This window comes from Pleurodeles waltl, chromosome 12 (assembly GCF_031143425.1).
Source record: "Pleurodeles waltl isolate 20211129_DDA chromosome 12, aPleWal1.hap1.20221129, whole genome shotgun sequence".
NCBI lineage: Eukaryota > Metazoa > Chordata > Amphibia > Caudata > Salamandridae > Pleurodeles > Pleurodeles waltl.
In genome coordinates this window covers 616828641-616849906 of record NC_090451.1, presented here as the reverse complement: position 1 = coordinate 616849906, position 21266 = coordinate 616828641, and the positions used below count along the sequence as shown (strand labels likewise).

At 48.0% G+C, this 21266-nt stretch overlaps 1 protein-coding gene across 1 annotated transcript in view; it reads right to left on the bottom strand.

Moving 5' to 3' along the window:
* COPA (COPI coat complex subunit alpha) overlaps positions 1-21266 on the bottom strand; it is a 245868-nt gene that overhangs the window by 96475 nt on the left and 128127 nt on the right. Inside the window, exon 25 of the mRNA XM_069217919.1 lies at positions 18688-18797. Coding sequence (XP_069074020.1) covers positions 18688-18797 — 110 coding nt within the window. The remainder of the gene's footprint in view (positions 1-18687; positions 18798-21266) is intronic.

The following is a 21266-nucleotide window of genomic DNA, read 5'->3' as shown; positions in this document are numbered from 1 at the left end:
AATTTTAAAGAATATCAAACCACAATAAGGAATGCACATCGTGTGTTATTGTGTGGCGTCATGAGCCAGTGTAGATGACATTTCTATAGGAAGGAAAAATAGCTGGTTAAATGTAAGAACATTCATGGAGGTACAGTGAAAGATTAATGGGGATACATTCCTAGATGTGGTGTGGAGGGACAGGTTAAACACCTGTAATACTAGTTCTAGATATCCTTATTCAATATATGAACATGGAGTAACTCACCCTATGTGAGGGATTCTGGGAGACATTTTAGCTGAACAAATTATCTCTAAACTTAGAAAAGACAATGCTTTAGGTAAGGGCAACACTTTTCTACTGCGCTCCTTTTATTACCATAAAATATATGTTAATAGCAGCTGTATAACATCTATTATTAGTAGGAATGTGCCTCAGAAAACACAAAAGAATATATAGAATATTGTAGCTACCAAATAACTGCATTTTTGAATTCTCAAATGAAATGAAAAGTAAACTGTCTTCATAATGAAATAATCTTAGTGTTTACAGTGGTGTCAAGTTCAAATCAGCCAAGGAGATCCACTGCCCCCAAAATAGAACAAAGAGGCAGTTGGTGTCTCAGTCCATTTACCCACTGTATGTGAATAAGAACCTTGAAACATGGCCCCTATGGTAATTTAATTTTTTTCCAAAGAGGTTCTCTTGGAATGTCTTCTATTGTCTGGTCGCCCAATATCTGACATGTATATTACTTTGGACTAAAAAGTATTTCCTAAACAGCATTTCACACTGATTTGCCTGCCTCTTTTTTGTCTACCAGGAGAGGTCAGTGTTTATGAAACGAAAATTGCCTACAGAAATCAAAGAACCACCTCTTGGCCATCTACCCCCCCCCCCCCCACCACCTCCTACCAAAACAATATGTTTTTTAACTATGGGAGAAAGTTAAAATACGTTTGAGATTCTGTCAAACATTTAAATATGCACAATTGAAAACTGTTAGCTTGACTATGAATCCAAAGAAGTTGCAGGCAGTTCCAGAAGGAGCTGAATTAAATGTGGTGGCTTAAAAGCCTTAAGAATCAGGACTTCTTTGCAGATGTTCCACCACTCTCTGCCCCCCCCCCCCCCCATTTGAACTACTGGATGCTAGTTTTCACCTCTGACCGTGCACTGAAGCCTGCTAACCAGACTCCAGTGCCAGTGCTGTACCCCTAAAAATGAAATACTCCAGTGTAATCTAAGTGGCAAGGATTTTAGCACCTGTGTAAGTCTCTAATACATAGTACCCCTGGTACCTAGGGCATGGGCACTGAAAAGGGACCGTATGAGTAGCAGCATATATTATGCCACCCTAAGGGACCCACACTGAAATACATGCAGAATACTGTAGGAAGCTGGCTCTTTATATGGTATACATATCACGTGCAAAGAGTCCCTGGGGTTTCCCTACCAGTGGACAGAAGCTTGCTTTAGCAATCCCAAAGTGCTCTGTTTTTTAGGGGGGTACTGTGGTCGAGCAGTCTTATGCTTATCAAAGAGGAGTGTTAGGCATCTGCAAATACAATCAGACAAAAAAAGAGACACATGGCTCAATAAAGAGATGCACATAAATTTACAAAATAACAATTATCTTTATATGTTTTGGCACCAGAATCAATACAATCAGGTCAGTAAGTTTTGCAAGAAAAATCTTTATAATTTTGAAAAGTCGACAGTGCATAAAATGTTATCCTATGGAGAAAAAACAAATACTGAAAACCAGTATGGTACAGTGACTTATGGGACATAGCTCCTGGACTTGAGGTAACTACTGGCCATGGGTCAAGGCCATTTCAAAAGGTCACACCATGCTGCACTGTGGCGGCTCGGTGCAGAAGTGTAGTACAGCGTTGAGTGCCAAATGTTAGTCAACGGGGATCAATCCAGTTGAAAAGATGCTGCAGGTTAGGACTGGAAGACTGGTCAGGGTGGGCCACCAAGTGGGCTCAGGTCTTGTGATGCTTGGGACATAGCTACTTCAGTGGTCCTCTTCTCCTCGGTCCGGGTGCAGAGGGTACTTGGGCTGTCAGGTGTTCGGCACTGGTGCCATTCTCTGTGGAGGGGGCCCACAGAAACAAGCTGCAAGGCGGAGGAACAGTCTGGGTGAACCAGCAAGTGGGCTCAAGTCTCACGATCATGAGGGGCGCAGAGACATAAATGGTCCTCCTCTTCTCGGTCAGGGATGCCTGAGCACGGAGGGGCAGTACACCATCAGGTTGCCATCACGGGAGGTGGTTGTGATTGAGGGGGGTCCTGCACAAAGAGGCTGCAGCAGTCTGGAACGTCGCAGTGGGGAAATTCACAGTGGACTTTCTCTGGAGAGGCTAGGGACCACGCTGGCACCGCTGGCCCAGTTCAACTCGGGATAGGGAGCACGGGTGCAATACGGCATCAGGTTTAGCAGTCCGGTGTTTCATGGGTGCCTGCAAAGGTGCAGGGGAGCAGCTCTGCTACTCCACAGGAGTTTCTTGTGCTGGGGTAAAGGCTGCCAGTCTTCCTGGGCTTTTGGAAGTTTCAGCAGCTGGAGAATGATGCATCTTTCTTGTAGCTGTCAAAGCCAACAGGCAGGCTGCCATGGTTGGCACCAAGTTAGTCACTGCTCTTCAGTTCTTGTCTTTTGCGGCTCTGGAGTGTCCTTCATGTCAGCAGGATCTGATTACCTGGTGCCAGTGGCTCCCCTAAATACTGAATTTAAAGAGTTTCGGGGTGTGTAGGGTAGTAGCTATTGGGGTACTTACTCCTGGGGTCACTACACCCCCTATAAGACCACTTCTTGTGAGAAGTGTGAATAACCCTGTCCCAGAGTTCCTCATTCTGCCATTATCAAGATGGAAGACTCCCAGAAACTGTATCCACGTCACGCTGCTCACGGTTGGGGTGGGTCTGACCTAAGAGGTGGGCACACCTCTCCGACTACTAATTTTCCCTACTCTCTGGGTGCCAATGGGTCCTGGGTGTTGGCATCCTCTCCTTTGAGGGAAGTCAGATGTACATATTGAAGGCGGTTGGCTTCTTTGAAGCCCCCTGCCTTGGAATACAGATTCGCAGGCCATCCTGTTGGGAGGGGGTGTGCTACCAGCCCTACCAGAGGAGGCTTTGTTTCTGTCCGTGCAAGGCTCTCCCCACTGGGTGTCAGAAATGTGTCTGGTGGTGGCAGGCTTGTTAGAACTAGTCAGCAAGGACATGGGTAGTGATAAGTTTTTCAGAGGGCACCTCTAAGGGACCTTCTGGGTGAATGTATTAATACATCTGTCACTGGCATCAGTGAGGTTTTTTTAATACAAGATACTTGATACTAAACATTCCTATATTCAGTGAAGCCATAATGTAGCTGGGGAATTTGTACCAACCATTGTCCAGGACATGTACTTAAAATGGTTTCCCTGTTCACTCGCTATGTCGGAGAATCGAAAAAAACATCGCTGGAGCATATCTGCTCTTGCAGATTGACATCACATGTAATATAATGCACCCTGCCTTATGGTTGGAATGCCCGCTGTAGGGGTGACATATATATTGCACGCAGTGTTAGGGGACATGGCACTAAGGCTGCATACCTTATATTTAAGACACACTTACAGCAGGCCTTAAGAGCCCTAAGGCATTATGATACATGTGAGAACATATCTGCATGACCAGATATGACCCTGTGATGTCTTGTTCTATTGCTAGATCTTGCAAGTGAACGGGGAAGCAATCTTAAGGTCTGTACTGGGCACTGGTCATTGCAAACTACCCAAATAAATAGTGGGTTCACTTAAACCTATGGTGTTTGGTATCAAACACCTCAACTTAATAAACCCAATCTGTTGCCAGTGTCGGATTTATTATGATATGCACCAAGAGGGCATCTTAGAGGTGCCCCCTGAAACCTACTAGTCTTCTAGTGTGCTGGCTGACTGGTATCAACTAGCCTGCCACCAGAGGCACGTTTCTGATCCCTCTGGAGGTGAGAGCCCATGCTCTCAGAGGCAAGAAAGGAGTCTGCTCAGGAGAAAGGTGTTATTACATCCTCCAGCAGAATGGCTTGCAAATCAGCACATCTGGGCTGGAGGCTTCAAAGCCTATGCCAACCTTTGATATCCAACCCTGGCTTCCCCGAGACCTGGGAAATGCCACCCCCTGCCCTGAGGCCCATTTGGCACCAGGATTGGCAGGAGATTAGCTATGCAGTAGGCGTGCTGCACCTCAAGGCTAGTTACACCCCAAGGTAGGCTCCCATATTTGCGCAATGAAAGATGGGCTCCACCATCTTGTGTTTAGTGGAATTATGAACTCTGGAACAGGACTATGCCCACTCCCCACAAGAAGTGGTCATGTATGTCATATAGGGGGGGTAGTGAACCTAGGGTAGGTAGCCCATTTACTACTACCCTCACTCCCCTTAATGCACCTAAATTCAGTATTTAGGTCACCCCCTGAAAGCAGGAACTCAAATTCAACTCTCTAACGAAGAAGGAGGACAAAAAAAGCTGACCAGCGCAAGAACTGTGGACTAGTTGTAGACTTTGATGATAAACTCTGCCTGTTCCTGTCCAGACAATCACAAAGACCCGATTCGTCCAGCAGCTGTAAATCCTCCCAGAGCCTTGGAGGACTGCCAGCACTTCACCAACCAGCCAGCAGCTCCCTTGGAGTGGAGGAGCAACTTCCCTGCACCAGCAGACACCAACCGCAACTCGACGGTTCCCCGTTTTGCTGACCATCGGGTCTAATGAGGGAGCAACTCACCAGAAGAGGATCCAGAGTGTCCAGGAGTGCAGCCCCACTGACCTTTCCAGTCTTTGATACACTGAGCCTGCCCGGGGCCTTCGTGCACCAATACCCAGGGGTACCACTGGCCGTTGCAAGCACCAAGGCTCATTTATGTTCAGTCCAAACACCACCACAGCCAAAACTTACCTGCACATCGAGGGATGTCAACAGAGGCCGGCACCATGCCTGAAGTAGTGTTGCTGTGTTACTTTCCTCTTGTCTGCAGGTACAGACGATAACTGTGAAAGACTATCACCAAGTGGCCCACGAGCCAGCACCTTTGCACCAGGGGCCCTACAGCCCGGGCACATGTCTTCTGCCAGTGTCTCCCTTGGCCCATGGGTTTCCACAAGCCGAGCCCCCCCTTTGGGCATTGGGATTTGACCCCCAAGTCCCCCTTGCCGACCCATTATTTGATAGGACCCTCTAAAATTTGACAGCTGAACCGCGATGCACTTGAGGTTACTAACACAAACAGCACCTCTGCACCCAGACTCCCTGGACTGTGTGACCCGAACTGCTGGTGGTTTCTTGGACCCTTGGGCCTAAGCACCATAACCCTCAAAGGAGGTCTTCCACAACCGTTTGCAAGTATACTTATGCAGTCAACGTTTCTCCCATATGATAACCGCTTTTGATGCTCATGTCTCAAATCTAACAAATGTGTTTTTCTACTGATTATTTGTACAAATATAAAAACGTCTAAAGTACTTACCTGAACCAGAGGATCTGGGGTCTAAAACATATATAAAATTCTGTGTTATTTTTCTAAATTGGTCTCGGAATTAGAGTGTGTCCCATGTATTGACTGTGTGCAGCAAGTGCCTAACACTTCCCTCTGATAAGCCTATGCCAGCACAACCTCCCTACTACATAAAGAGCACCTTGGGATTGTTAAAGCAAGCCCCTGTTCACTGCTAAGGGATGCCTATAGTGTCTACAAAGTTCACCTCACGTTGGTATACTGTATAGAGAGCCAGCTTCCTACAAGCCTGTAGGAAGTTGGCTCTGTATGTGCTATTTCAAAGTAAGGAATAGCATGCACAGAGTCCAAGGGTTCCCCTTAGAGGTAAGATAGTGGCAAAAAGAGATTATACTAATGCTCTATTTTGTGGTAGTGTGGTCGAGCAGTAGGCTTATCAAAGGAGTAGTGTAAAGAAATGGCTCCCTGTTGCAGTTACCCCCCACTTTTGCCTGATACTGATGCTGACTTGACTGAGAAGAGTGCTGGGACCCTGCTAACCAGGCTCCAGCACCAGTGTTCCTTCACCTAAAATGTACCATTGTATCCACAATTGGCACACCCTGGCATTCAGATAAGTCCCTTGTAACTGGTACTTCTAGTACCAAGGGCCCTGATGCCAAGGAAGGTCTCTAAGGGCTGCAGCATGTCTTATGCCACCCTAGAGACCCCTCACTCAGCACAGACACACTGCTTACAAGCCTGTGTGTGCTAGTGAGAACAAAATGAGTAAGTCGACATGGCACTCCCCTCAGGGTGCCATGCCAGCCTCTCACTGCCTATGCAGTATAGGTAAGACACCCCTCTAGCAGGCCTTACAGCCCTAAGGCAGGGTGCACTATACCATAGGTGAGGGTACCAGTGCATGAGCATGGTACCCCTACAGTGTCTAAACAAAACCTTAGACATTGTAAGTGCAGGGTAGCCATAAGAGTATATGGTCTGGGAGTCTGTCAAACACGAACTCCACAGCACCATAATGGCTACACTGAAAACTGGGAAGTTTGGTATCAAACTTCTCAGCACAATAAATGCACACTGATGCCAGTGTACATTTTATTGTAAGATACACCCCAGAGGGCACCTTAGAGGTGCCCCCTGAAACTTAACCGACTATCTGTGTAGGCTGACTAGTTTTAGCAGCCTGCCACCAACCGAGACATGTTGCTGGCCCCATGGGGAGAGTGCCTTTGTCACTCTGAGGCCAGTAACAAAGCCTGCACTGGGTGGAGATGCTAACACCTCCCCCAGGCAGGAATTGTCACACCTGGCGGTGAGCCTCAAAGGCTCACCTCCTTTGTGCCAACCCAGCAGGACACTCCAGCTAGTGGAGTTGCCCGCCCCCTCCGGCCAGGCCCCACTTTTGGCGGCAAGGCCAGAGAAAATAATGAGAAAAACAAGGAGGAGTCACTGGCCAGTCAGGACAGCCCCTAAGGTGTCCTGAGCTGAAGTGACTAACTTTTAGAAATCCTTCATCTTGCAGATGGAGGATTCCCCCAATAGGGTTAGGATTGTGACCCCCTCCCCTTGGGAGGAGGCACAAAGAGGGTGTACCCACCCTCAGGGCTAGTAGCCATTGGCTACTAACCCCCCAGACCTAAACACGCCCTTAAATTTAGTATTTAAGGGCTACCCTGAACCCTAGAAAATTAGATTCCTGCAACTACAAGAAGAAGGACTGCCCAGCTGAAAACCCCTGCAGCGGAAGACCAGAAGACGACAACTGCCTTGGCTCCAGAAACTCACCGGCCTGTCTCCTGCCTTCCAAAGATCCTGCTCCAGCGACGCCTTCCAAAGGGACCAGCGACCTCGACATCCTCTGAGGACTGCCCCTGCTTCGAAAAGACAAGAAACTCCCGAGGACAGCGGACCTGCTCCAAGAAAAGCTGCAACTTTGTTTCCAGCAACTTTAAAGAACCCTGCAAGCTCCCCGCAAGAAGCGTGAGACTTGCAACACTGCACCCGGCGACCCCGACTCGGCTGGTGGCGATCCAACACCTCAGGAGGGACCCCAGGACTACTCTGATACTGTGAGTACCAAAACCTGTCCCCCCTGAGCCCCCACAGCGCCGCCTGCAGAGGGAATCCCGAGGCTTCCCCTGACCGCGACTCTTTGAACCTATAGTCCCGACGCCTGGGAGAGACCCTGCACCCGCAGCCCCCAGGACCTGAAGGACCGGACTTTCACTGGAGAAGTGACCCCCAGGAGTCCCTCTCCCTTGCCCAAGTGGAGGTTTCCCCGAGGAATCCCCCCCTTGCCTGCCTGCAGCGCTGAAGAGATCCCGAGATCTCTCATAGACTAACATTGCGAACCCGACGCCTGTTCCTACACTGCACCCGGCCGCCCCCGCGCTGCTGAGGGTGAAATTTCTGTGTGGACTTGTGTCCCCCCCGGTGCCCTACAAAACCCCCCTGGTCTGCCCTCCGAAGACGCGGGTACTTACCTGCAAGCAGACCGGAACCGGGGCACCCCCTTCTCTCCATTCTAGCCTATGTGTTTTGGGCACCACTTTGAACTCTGCACCTGACCGGCCCTGAGCTGCTGGGGTGGTGACTTTGGGGTTGCTCTGAACCCCCAACGGTGGGCTACCTTGGACCAAGAACTAAGCCCTGTAAGTGTCTTACTTACCTGGTTAACCTAACAAATACTTACCTCCCCTAGGAACTGTGAAAATTGCACTAAGTGTCCACTTTTAAAACAGCTATTTGTCAATAACTTGAAAAGTATACATGCAATTTTTATGATTTAAAGTTCCTAAAGTACTTACCTGCAATACCTTTCGAATGAGATATTACATGTAGAATTTGAACCTGTGGTTCTTAAAATAAACTAAGAAAAGATATTTTTCTATAACAAAACCTATTGGCTGGATTTGTCTCTGAGTGTGTGTACCTCATTTATTGTCTATGTGTATGTGCAACAAATGCTTAACACTACTCCTTGGATAAGCCTACTGCTCGACCACACTACCACAAAATAGAGCATTAGTATTATCTATTTTTACCACTATTTTACCTCTAAGGGGAACCCTTGGACTCTGTGAATGCTATTCCTTACTTTGAAATAGCACATACAGAGCCAACTTCCTACATTGGTGGATCAGCGGTGGGATACAAGACTTTGCATTTGCTGGACTACTCAGCCAATACCTGATCACACGACAAATTCCAAAATTGTCATTAGAAATAAATTTTTGCAATTTGAAAAGTTTTCTAAATTCTTAAAAGACCTGCTAGGGCCTTGTGTTAGATCCTGTTTAGCATTTCTTTTAGAGTTTAAAAGTTTGTAAAAGTTTGAATTAGATTCTAGAACCAGTTGTAGATTCTTAAAAAGTATTCCAACTTTTAGAAGCAAAATGTCTAGCACAGATGTGACTGTGGTGGAACTCGACACCACACCTTACCTCCATCTTAAGATGAGGGAGCTAAGGTCACTCTGTAAAATAAAGAAAATAACAATGGGCCCCAAACCTACCAAAATACAGCTCCAGGAGCTTTTGGCAGAGTTTGAAAAGGCCAACCCCTCTGAGGGTGGCAACTCAGAGGAAGAGGATAGTGACTTGGAGGAAAATTCCCCCCTCCCAGTCCTATCTAGGGAGAACAGGGTCCCTCAAACCCTGACTCCAAAAATAATAGTCAAAGATGCTGGTTCCCTCACAGGAGAGACCAACACCTCTGAAATCACTGAGGATAACTCCAGTGAAGATGACCCCCTGTTAGCCAGGATGGTCAAAAGATTGGCTTTGGAAAAGCAGCTCCTAGCCATAGAAAGGGAAAGAAAAGAGATGGGCCTAGGTCCCATCGATGGTGGCAGCAACTTAAATAGGGTCAGAGATTCTCCTGACATCCTAAAAATCCCCAAAGGGATTGTAACAAAATATGAAGATGGTGATGACATCACCAAATGGTTCACAGCTTTTGAGAGGGCTTGTGTAACCAGAAAAGTAAACAGATCTCACTGGGGTGCTCTCCTTTGGGAAATGTTCACTGGAAAGTGTAGGGATAGACTCCTCACACTCTCTGGAAAAGATGCAGAATCTTATGACCTCATGAAAGGTACCCTGATTTAGGGCTTTGGATTCTCCACTGAGGAGTATAGAATTAGATTCAGGGGGGCTCAAAAATCCTCGAGCCAGACCTGGGTTGATTTTGTAGACTACTCAGTAAAAACACTAGATGGTTGGTTAACTGGAAATGAAGTGTGTGACTATGTTGGGCTTTATAATTTGTTTATGAAAGAACACATTTTAAGTAACTGCTTCAATGAAAAGTTGCATCAGTATCTGGTAGACCTAGGTCCAATTTCTCCCCAAGAATTGGGAAAGAAGGCAGACCACTGGGTCAAGACTAGGGTAACCAAAACTTCCACTGGGGGTGACCAAAAGAAAGGGGTTACAAAAACTCCCCAGGAGAAAGTGGGTGACACTAGAAACAAAGAAAAAGAGTCCTCTGTAGGCCCCCAAAAACCAGAACAGGTGGGTGGGCCCCAAGACACAACCCAAAACAAAGGTGGGTACCAGGGTAAGAACTGGGATGCCACTAAGGCATGGTGCCACAACTGTAAACAGTCTGGGCACCACACCAAGGACACTTCTTGTCCCAAAAACAAACCCCAGAACAAAATTCCAGGGGTAACCAGTGTAGCCATGGGAGATGACTCCTCAGATGAGGAGGTCTTCATAGCCTTCAACTGGAAACAGGGCCCAACAGGTGAGTTGGAGATTCCAGAGGGAAGTAGACACTTCCACCACCTACTGGTGAATGGAATCCCCACCACTGCCCTGAGAGACACTTGTGCCAGTCACACTATTGTGCATGACAGGCTGGTGCTCTCAAACCAGTACATCCCAGGTGAGACTGCCAGGGTAAGAGTTAGCCTAGACCGGGTCACTAAGAGGCCTGTGGCTTTAGTACCCATAGAAGTGGGTGGCACTCTTAGCTGGAGAAGGGTAGTAGTCAGTACAGACCTCCCCCTTGATTGTCTCCTTGGAAATGACTACCCAGAGGTTAGTCAGAGCCCAAGAGAGGAACTGGTCCAGTGCCAGTCCTCTCCCAAGGATTCTGGAAGTCCTGCCTCTGCAGTAAATGCAAGCAGGCCCCAGAAGAAGAAGAAAAGAAAACAGAGTAGGAAGGGTGGACAACCTTTAGCCAAGGTTACAGCAAGCCAAGGAGATTCTGCTCCAGTAGGGGAGAACTCCAAAAATGGCCCTGATAAAGTCCAACCTGACCCACAAGAAGTCCTGGCTAGTCAGGCAACTGTTAAACCTGAGTGGGTGGCTCCTCAGCTAACAGAAGAAAGAGTGGAAGAAGGGTGTTTACTACAAGATGTGGTAACCCCCCACTCTAATACAGCAGACAGGCAACCTGAACCCAAAGAGGCCTGTAACTTAGCCCCCTCCCTATTAGGTGAAGAGCTAAAGGTGTGGTTCTGGGCACTGACAGCTGTCAGTGGCCTCTGCTGGGTGTTAGCCTTTATGGCTGCACTATCCTTAGCATGGTGGTCTGACCCCATGCCAAATAGCAAGTTAGGCCCCCTGACCCTATTGGTCATGGTGGGGTTACTCCAGCTCTGGGTAACCTCTCTGGGTAAGCTAGGGGTAACCCTGGCCAAGATAAGGTTAGCAGAGGTGGATACCTCTAAGACCAAAATAGAAAGAGTGGGTGGAGACATTGAAGAGGCAGACAAGAGGCAATTCAGACTAGGTCCTATCACTGTGGAAGTAGGTCAGTTCCCCAAAGGGAATGACCTGAACAGAAGGATGTAAGGCAGAGTAGGCCCTGCAACTAACCAGCCTATTTCTCCTACTCTTCCTCGCCTGACAGACTAGGAAGACTCTCCCAGCTTGGGCTGAGTCTCCTGGCCTGTGGGCTGGGGGGGGCTTGTGTAAAGAAATGGCTCCCTGTTGCAGTTACCCCCCACTTTTTGCCTGATACTGATGCTGACTTGACTGAGAAGAGTGCTGGGACCCTGCTAACCAGGCCCCAGCACCAGTGTTCCTTCACCTAAAATGTACTTTTGTATCCACAATTGGCAGACCCTGGCATCCAGATAAGTCCCTTGTAACTGGTACTTCTAGTACCAAGGGCCCTGATGCCAAGGAAGGTCTCTAAGGGCTGCAGCATGTCTTATGCCACCCTAGAGACCCCTCACTCAGCACAGACACACTGCTTACAAGCCTGTGTGTGCTAGTGAGAACAAAATGAGTAAGTCGACATGGCACTCCCCTCAGGGTGCCATGCCAGCCTCTCACTGCCTATGCAGTATAGGTAAGACACCCCTCTAGCAGGCCTTACAGCCCTAAGGCAGGGTGCACTATACCATAGGTGAGGGTACCAGTGCATGAGCATGGTACCCCTACAGTGTCTAAACAAAAGCTTAGACATTGTAAGTGCAGGGTAGCCATAAGAGTATATGGTCTGGGAGTCTGTCAAACACGAACTCCACAGCACCATAATGGCTACACTGAAAACTGGGAAGTTTGGTATCAAACTTCTCAGCACAATAAATGCACACTGATGCCAGTGTACATTTTATTGTAAGATACACCCCAGAGGGCACCTTAGAGGTGCCCCCTGAAACTTAACCGACTATCTGTGTAGGCTGACTAGTTTTAGCAGCCTGCCACCAACCGAGACATGTTGCTGGCCCCATGGGGAGAGTGCCTTTGTCACTCTGAGGCCAGTAACAAAGCCTGCACTGGGTGGAGATGCTAACACCTCCCCCAGGCAGGAATTGTCACACCTGGCGGTGAGCCTCAAAGGCTCACCTCCTTTGTGCCAACCCAGCAGGACACTCCAGCTAGTGGAGTTGCCCGCCCCCTCCGGCCAGGCCCCACTTTTGGCGGCAAGGCCGGAGAAAATAATGAGAAAAACAAGGAGGAGTCACTGGCCAGTCAGGACAGCCCCTAAGGTGTCCTGAGCTGAAGTGACTCTAACTTTTAGAAATCCTCCATCTTGCAGATGGAGGATTCCCCCAATAGGGTTAGGATTGTGACCCCCTCCCCTTGGGAGGAGGCACAAAGAGGGTGTACCCACCCTCAGGGCTAGTAGCCATTGGCTACTAACCCCCCAGACCTAAACACGCCCTTAAATTTAGTATTTAAGGGCTACCCTGAACCCTAGAAAATTAGATTCCTGCAACTACAAGAAGAAGGACTGCCTAGCTGAAAACCCCTGCAGAGGAAGACCAGAAGACGACAACTGCCTTGGCTCCAGAAACTCACCGGCCTGTCTCCTGCCTTCCAAAGATCCTGCTCCAGCGACGCCTTCCAAAGGGACCAGCGACCTCGACATCCTCTGAGGACTGCCCCTGCTTCGAAAAGACAAGAAACTCCCGAGGACAGCGGACCTGCTCCAAGAAAAGCTGCAACTTTGTTTCCAGCAACTTTAAAGAACCCTGCAAGCTCCCCGCAAGAAGCGTGAGACTTGCAACACTGCACCCGGCGACCCCGACTCGGCTGGTGGCGATCCAACACCTCAGGAGGGACCCCAGGACTACTCTGATACTGTGAGTACCAAAACCTGTCCCCCCTGAGCCCCCACAGCGCCGCCTGCAGAGGGAATCCCGAGGCTTCCCCTGACCGCGACTCTTTGAACCTAAAGTCCCGACGCCTGGGAGAGACCCTGCACCCGCAGCCCCCAGGACCTGAAGGACCGGACTTTCACTGGAGAAGTGACCCCCAGGAGTCCCTCTCCCTTGCCCAAGTGGAGGTTTCCCCGAGGAATCCCCCCCTTGCCTGCCTGCAGCGCTGAAGAGATCCCGAGATCTCTCATAGACTAACATTGCGAACCCGACGCCTGTTCCTACACTGCACCCGGCCGCCCCCGCGCTGCTGAGGGTGAAATTTCTGTGTGGACTTGTGTCCCCCCCGGTGCCCTACAAAACCCCCCTGGTCTGCCCTCCGAAGACGCGGGTACTTACCTGCAAGCAGACCGGAACCGGGGCACCCCCTTCTCTCCATTCTAGCCTATGTGTTTTGGGCACCACTTTGAACTCTGCACCTGACCGGCCCTGAGCTGCTGGGGTGGTGACTTTGGGGTTGCTCTGAACCCCCAACGGTGGGCTACCTTGGACCAAGAACTAAGCCCTGTAAGTGTCTTACTTACCTGGTTAACCTAACAAATACTTACCTCCCCTAGGAACTGTGAAAATTGCACTAAGTGTCCACTTTTAAAACAGCTATTTGTCAATAACTTGAAAAGTATACATGCAATTTTTATGATTTAAAGTTCCTAAAGTACTTACCTGCAATACCTTTCGAATGAGATATTACATGTAGAATTTGAACCTGTGGTTCTTAAAATAAACTAAGAAAAGATATTTTTCTATAACAAAACCTATTGGCTGGATTTGTCTCTGAGTGTGTGTACCTCATTTATTGTCTATGTGTATGTGCAACAAATGCTTAACACTACTCCTTGGATAAGCCTACTGCTCGACCACACTACCACAAAATAGAGCATTAGTATTATCTATTTTTACCACTATTTTACCTCTAAGGGGAACCCTTGGACTCTGTGAATGCTATTCCTTACTTTGAAATAGCACATACAGAGCCAACTTCCTACAAGTAGTGTTAAGCATTTGTTGTACATACACACAGGCAATAAATGAGGAACACACACTCAGAGACAATTCCAGGCCAATAGGTTTTTGTATAGAAAAATATATTTTTTTAGTTTATTTTAAGAACCACAGGTTCAAATTCTACATGCAATATCTCATTTGAAAGGTATTGCAGGTAAGTACTTTAGGAACTTTGAATAATCACAATAGCATATATACTTTTCACATAAAACACATATAGCTATTTTAAAAGTGGACACTGCAATTTTCACAGTTCCTGGGGGAGGTAAGTTATTGTTAGTTCTTGCAGGTAAGTAAACCACCTACGGAGTTCAAATTGGGGTCCAAGGTAGCCCACTGTTGGGGGTTCAGAGCAACCACAAAGTTACCACACCAGCAGCTCAGGGCCGGTCAGGGGCAGAGTTCAAAGTGGTGCCTAAAACACATAGGCTTCAATGGAGAAGGGGGTGCCCCGGTTCCAGTCTGCCAGCAGGTAAGTACCCGCGTCTTCGGAGGGCAGACCAGGGGGGTTTTGTAGGGCAGCGGGAACACAGGTCAGGTACACCCTCAGCAGCACGGGGGCAGCCGGGTGCAGTGTGCAAACACGCGTCGGGTTTTCAATGTATTTCAGTGGGAGACCAAGGGGTCTCTTCAGCGATGCAGGCAGGCAAGGGGGGGGCTTCTCGGGGTAGCCACCACCTGGGCAAGGGAGAGGGCCTCCTGGGGGTCACTCCTGCACTGGAGTTCCGATCCTTCAGGTCCTGGGGGCTGCGGGTGCAGGGTCTCTTCCAGGCGTCGGGATTTTAGAGTCAGGCAGTCGCGGTCAGGGGGAGCCTCGGGATTCCCTCTGCAGGCGTGCTGTGGGGGCTCAGGGGGGACAACTTTGGTTACTCACAGTCTTGGAGTCGCCTGGGGGTCCTCCCTGTAGCGTTGTTTCTTCACCAGTCGAGTCGGGGTCGCCGGGTGCAGTGTTGCAAGTCTCACGCTTCTGGCGGGGATTGCAGGGGTCTTTAAATCTGCTCCTCTGGAAACAAAGTTGCAGTCTTTGTTGAACAGGGCCGCTGTCCTCTGGAGTTTCTTGGTCTTTTGGAAGCAGGGCAGTCCTCTGAGGATTCAGAGGTCGCTGGTCCTGGGGAAAGCATCGCTGGAGCAGTTTTTCTTCTGAAGGCAGGAGACAGGCCGGTAGGACTGGGGCCAAAGCAGTTGGTGTCGTCGTCTTCTTCTGCAGGGTTTTTCAGCTCAGCAGTCCTCTTCTTCTTTAAGTTGCAGGAATCTAAATTCTTAGGTTCAGGGGAGCCCTTAAATACTAAATTTAAGAGCCTGTTTAGGTCTGGGGGGTTAGTAGCCAATGGCTACTAGCCCTGAGGGTGGGTACACCCTCTTTGTGCCTCCTCCCAAGGGGAGGGGGTCACATTCCTATCCCTATTGGGGGAATCCTCCATCTGCAAGATGGAGGATTTCTAAAAGTTAGAGTCACTTCAGCTCAGGACACCTTAGGGGCTGTCCTGACTGGCCAGTGACTCCTCCTTGTTATTCTCATTATTTCCTCCTGCCTTGCTGCCAAAAGTGGGGCCGTGGCCGGAGGGGGCGGGCAACTCCACTAGCTGGGGTGTCCTGCGGTGCTGGAACAAAGGGGGTGAGCCTTTGAGGCTCACTGCCAGGTGTTACAGCTCCTGCCTGGGGGAGGTGATAGCATCTCCACCCAGTGCAGGCTTTGTTACTGGCCACAGAGTGACAAAGGCACTCTCCCCATGTGGCCAGCAACATGTCTCGGGGGTGGCAGGCTGCTGGAACCAGTCAGCCTACACAGGTAGTTGGATACAGTTTCAGGGGGCACCTCTAAGGTGCCCTCTGGGGTGTATTTACAATAAAATGTACACTGGCATAAGTGTGCATTTATTGTGCTGAGAAGTTTGATACCAAACTTCCCAGTTTTCAGTGTAGCCATTATGGTGCTGTGGAGTTTGTGCTTGACAGACTCCCAGACCATATACTCTTATGGCTACCCTGCACTTACAATGTCTAAGGTTTGGCTTAGACACTGTAGGGGCACAGTGCTCATGCACTGGTGCCCTCACCTATGGAATAGTGTACCCTGCCTTAGGGCTGTAAGGCCTGCTAGAGGGGTGACTTATCTATACTGCATAGGCAGTGAGAGGCTGGCATGGCACCCTGAGGGGAGTGCCATGTCGACTTATTCATTTTGTTCTCACCAGCACACACAAGCTGGCAAGCAGTGTGTCTGTGCTGAGTGAGGGGTCCCCAGGGTGGCATAAGACATGCTGCAGCCCTTAGAGACCTTCCCTGGCATCAGGGCCCTTGGTACCAGTTACAAGGGACTTATCTGGATGCCAGGGTGTGCCAATTGTGGATACAAAAGTACAGGTTAGGGAAAGAACACTGGTGCTGGGGCCTGGTTAGCAGGCCTCAGCACACTTTCAATTCAAAACATAGCATCAGCGAAGGCAAAAAGTCAGGGGGTAACCATGCCAAGGAGGCATTTCCTTACAAAGCCCTTTTTCAGAGAACAGGAGTAACCACTGAAGATCACAGGAGAACAGAAGAAACATACCCGATAGCGTAGTTCTCAGGCACTGGTATACTTTTTAGATTCTGATTTATTAACATCCAGAAACTCGGGAACAGAATCCTTTATACAAGTAAATATACTCATATTACACTTATCACATAACACCAGCACAACCTTGGCCTCACGTTTAAAAGTGGCCTCTACACTCAATCATGACTCACATTCTCATATGTCATGGTGTAGACTCAAGCAGCACAAAGCCCTGTGCTGAAGGTTGTAAGCAGACACGTTTGGGCATGAAATGTTAAAAACTTTGATACATATACAGTGAAAAGACAAAGAGGTTGTTGAACAAATCACCCCACTGCAAACAACGAATGGGTGCAAGATATGCTTATATAAGAGTTGCAACACCACTTCTGGGAGAGACTGATGAGAAGAAAATCCTGAAGCTGCTAAGGCACCAGCTGGAATATATCTTTAGGTACGCCACATGCAGGAAGAAGTATCTATTAGATGCAACACACTAGAATTAAGGATGGCACTACACCCTTTTCATCACAACTTTAAAGTTATTATTTCAGAACTTAATAAATTAAAATGCTAAAAGACCAACAAACATCAGAGAAGAAGATGTAAGCCCTTGGAGATTACACTCATCTTGAAGCTAAGCTTAACAATCCTAAACTTATACTGCTTAACATACCTCAACCAAAACAATACTTACTTCTAGGAAGACCTTTCGGAAATGCAAAATATTTTATTTTTGCACTAACACAGACAGGCCTTAAATAGGTTCCTAATTTTGTTTTTTTGGTCCCAATAAAACATAGCACAGTTGTTCTAGTAACAGAGATGAGTTTAGAGAATATGATTCACAAAGAAAACTAAGGTTGTGCCTAGTAAAATTCACTTCAATCCAATCCCTGCAGTAGGCCCACTCTAGTAACTTACTAGTGTCTTGATTAAGAAATGTTTCTTAGCTGCGAAAGAAGAAATCTCCTCAAACATGAGCAATACCATTTATATTGAATATTTAGCCTTGATCCACTACCTGGATTTTTATTCCACAAGGACCGACAACAAGTAGGAGTAAAATGATCAGTGCCAAGCACTAACTGGAGGTCAGATTCCACTGTTGTAAAAACAAGCACAAACAGATTCCCAGCGCAAGGCAGGTGTTGACAAGATTGTGGAATGAAAGATGTGCTACACAGTTTTAAAAAAAAAATAATAAAAAAGAAGATTCTACACTTCCCATGGAAATTAGGGATGGCTATGCATACAAAGCAGACACGCCAAATGCTCTATGGCTGTTGGAGAGCTTTGAGACATGTTTGGACGAACAATAAATCTGAGCCTTGAACAACTCTATAGCAGATGCTTAAGCACCTACAGGCTTATTCTTATTTGGATATGTAACCCGTGAAGATAGGACAGACGAAGAAAAACTGGTTTGTGAATTGAGATAGCGAGTGTCACTTGTATAATGTCCTGAATAGGGTGTGGTTTCAAAATAATACATCCGCAAGCTCCTAAAAACAAAATAGTACCAGAAGGTACGGCTACACAAACAACAGTTTTAGACAGGGATGATAGGCAAAATCTTCTAGTTTTCAACATAGATGAATCCGCGTTAAGCCAGCTTATTTACTTGTGGCAAAGCCTATTACTAGAACCAAAAATAAATCCAAAATTCTGGACTGAAATGTCTAGCCTGGAAGAGGTACCTATTTCGGCATCTACTATTTGTTTCATCACAAGTCTAGGGAACTGCTAATATGGAATCCTTAGATGGAAATGAAACGACTTGTGTTTGCCATAAAGATATCCAAGTTTAACTCGCGTATCTGCTGAATAGCAGAGATGTATAGGGATTTTTAATTAAAAGCCATCCTTTTAGGATGGAGTCATCTAAAAACAAATGAGTGCTCAGCAAAGACCGCAACAATGAAAGCCTGTTCACCAAAGCCATCAAATACACCTTGCTTAGGAACGGGTTTTTTGTGACACTACAGTTTACTTTTTACGAATCATAAATTAATTCTTAGACAACAAACATTCTATACCAGCTCTGGTGGGAGATCCAGATCTTCCTCCACTTCCCAACCACCTCCTTCCTCGTGTCCTTTGCCGATGCCATCATCTCCAAATCCTTCTGTGGCATCCACAAAACCATCTGAAATTACCCAAAAAAGGCCACTTAAATATTTACAGGAAAAAAAAAAAAAGAATACCTTTGAAGCAATAATTCCTATAGGCAAAAACAAGCAGCTTCGAGATACTTAAACATCACAGTTATTTTGAGAAACTTAAAAGTCTTAGAAATAATATGAAAATTGCACAGCATGCTATTTAAGTTTAATATACACACATTGTAGGAAGTTGGCTCTGTATGTACTATTTCAAAGTAAGGAATAGCATGCACAGAGTCCAAGGGTTCCCCTTAGAGGTAAAATAGTGGTAAAAATAGACAATACTAATGCTCTATTTTGTGGTAGTGTGGTCGAGCAGTAGGCTTATCCAAGGAGTAGTGTTAAGCATTTGTTGTACATACACCTAGACAATAAATGAGGTACACACACTCAGAGACAAATCCAGCCAATAGGTTTTTGTATAGAAAAATATCTTTTCTTAGTTTATTTTAAGAACCACAGGTTCAAATTCTACATGTAATATCTCATTCGAAAGGTATTGCAGGTAAGTACTTTAGGAACTTCAAATCATCAAAATTGCATGTATACTTTTCAAGTTATTCACAAATAGCTGTTTTAAAAGTGGACACTTAGTGCAATTTTCACAGTTCCTGGGGGAGGTAAGTTTTTGTTAGTTTTACCAGGTAAGTAAGACACTTACAGGGCTTAGTTCTTGGTCCAAGGTAGCCCACCGTTGGGGGTTCAGAGCAACCCCAAAGTCACCACACCAGCAGCTCAGGGCCGGTCAGGTGCAGAGTTCAAAGTGGTGCCCAAAACACATAGGCTAGAATGGAGAGAAGGGGGTGCCCCGGTTCCGGTCTGCTTGCAGGAAAGTACCCGCGTCTTCGGAGGGCAGACCAGGGGGGTTTTGTAGGGCACCGGGGGGGACACAAGCCCACACAGAAATTTCACCCTCAGCGGCGCGGGGGCGGCCGGGTGCAGTGTAGAAACAAGCGTCGGGTTCGCAATGTTAGTCTATGAGAGATCTCGGGATCTCTTCAGCGCTGCAGGCAGGCAAGGGGGGGGTTCCTCGGGGAAACCTCCACTTGGGCAAGGGAGAGGGACTCCTGGGGGTCACTTCTCCAGTGAAAGTCCGGTCCTTCAGGTCCTGGGGGCTGCGGGTGCAGGGTCTCTCCCAGGCGTCGGGACTTAGGATTCAAAGAGTCGCGGTCAGGGGAAGCCTCGGGATTCCCTCTGCAGGCGGCGCTGTGGGGGCTCAGGGGGGACAGGTTTTTGTACTCGCAGTCTTAGAGTAGTCCTGGGGTCCCTCCTGAGGTGTTGGATCGCCACCAGCCGAGTCGGGGTCGCCGGGTGCAGTGTTGCAAGTCTCACGCGTCTTGCGGGGAGCTTGCAGGGTTCTTTCAAAGCTGCTGGAAACAAAGTTGCAGCCTTTCTTGGAGCAGGTCCGCTGTCCTCAGGAGTTTCTTGTCTTTTCGAAGCAGGGGCAGTCCTCAGAGGATGTCGAGGTCGCTGGTCCCTTTGGAAGGCGTCGCTGGAGCAGGATCTTTGGAAGGCAGGAGACAGGCCGGTGAGTTTCTAGAGCCAATGCAGTTGTCGTCTTCTGGTCTTCCGCTGCAGGGGTTTTCAGCTGGGCAGTCCTTCTTCTTGTAGTTGCAGGAATCTAATTTTCTAGGGTTCAGGGTAGCCCTTAAATACTAAATTTAAGGGCGTGTTTAGGTCTGGGGGGTTAGTAGCCAATGGCTACTAGCCCTGAGGGTGGGTACACCCTCTTTGTGCCTCCTCCCAAGGGGAGGGGGTCACAATCCTAACCCTATTGGGGGAATCCTCCATCTGCAAGATGGAGGATTTCTAAAAGAGAGTCACTTCAGCTCAGGACACCTTAGGGGCTGTCCTGACTGGCCAGTGACTCCTCCTTGTTTTTCTCATTATTTTCTCCGGCCTTGCCGCCAAAAGTGGGGCCTGGCCGGAGGGGGCGGGCAACTCCACTAGCTGGAGTGTCCTGCTGGGTTGGCACAAAGGAGGTGAGCCTTTGAGGCTCACCGCCAGGTGTGACAATTCCTGCCTGGGGGAGGTGTTAGCATCTCCACCCAGTGCAGGCTTTGTTACTGGCCTCAGAGTGACAAAGGCACTCTCCCCATGGGGCCAGCAACATGTCTCGGTTTGTGGCAGGCTGCTAAAACTAGTCAGCCTACACAGATAGTCGGTTAAGTTTCAGGGGGCACCTATAAGGTGCCCTCTGGGGTGTATTTTACAATAAAATGCACACTGGCATCAGTGTGCATTTATTGTGCTGAGAAGTTTGATACCAAACTTCCCAGTTTTCAGTGTAGCCATTATGGTGCTGTGGAGTTCGTGTTTGACAAACTCCCAGACCATATACTCTTATGGCTACCCTGCACTTACAATGTCTAAGGTTTTTGTTTAGACACTGTAGGGGTACCATGCTCATGCACTGGTACCCTCACCTATGGTATAGTGCACCCTGCCTTAGG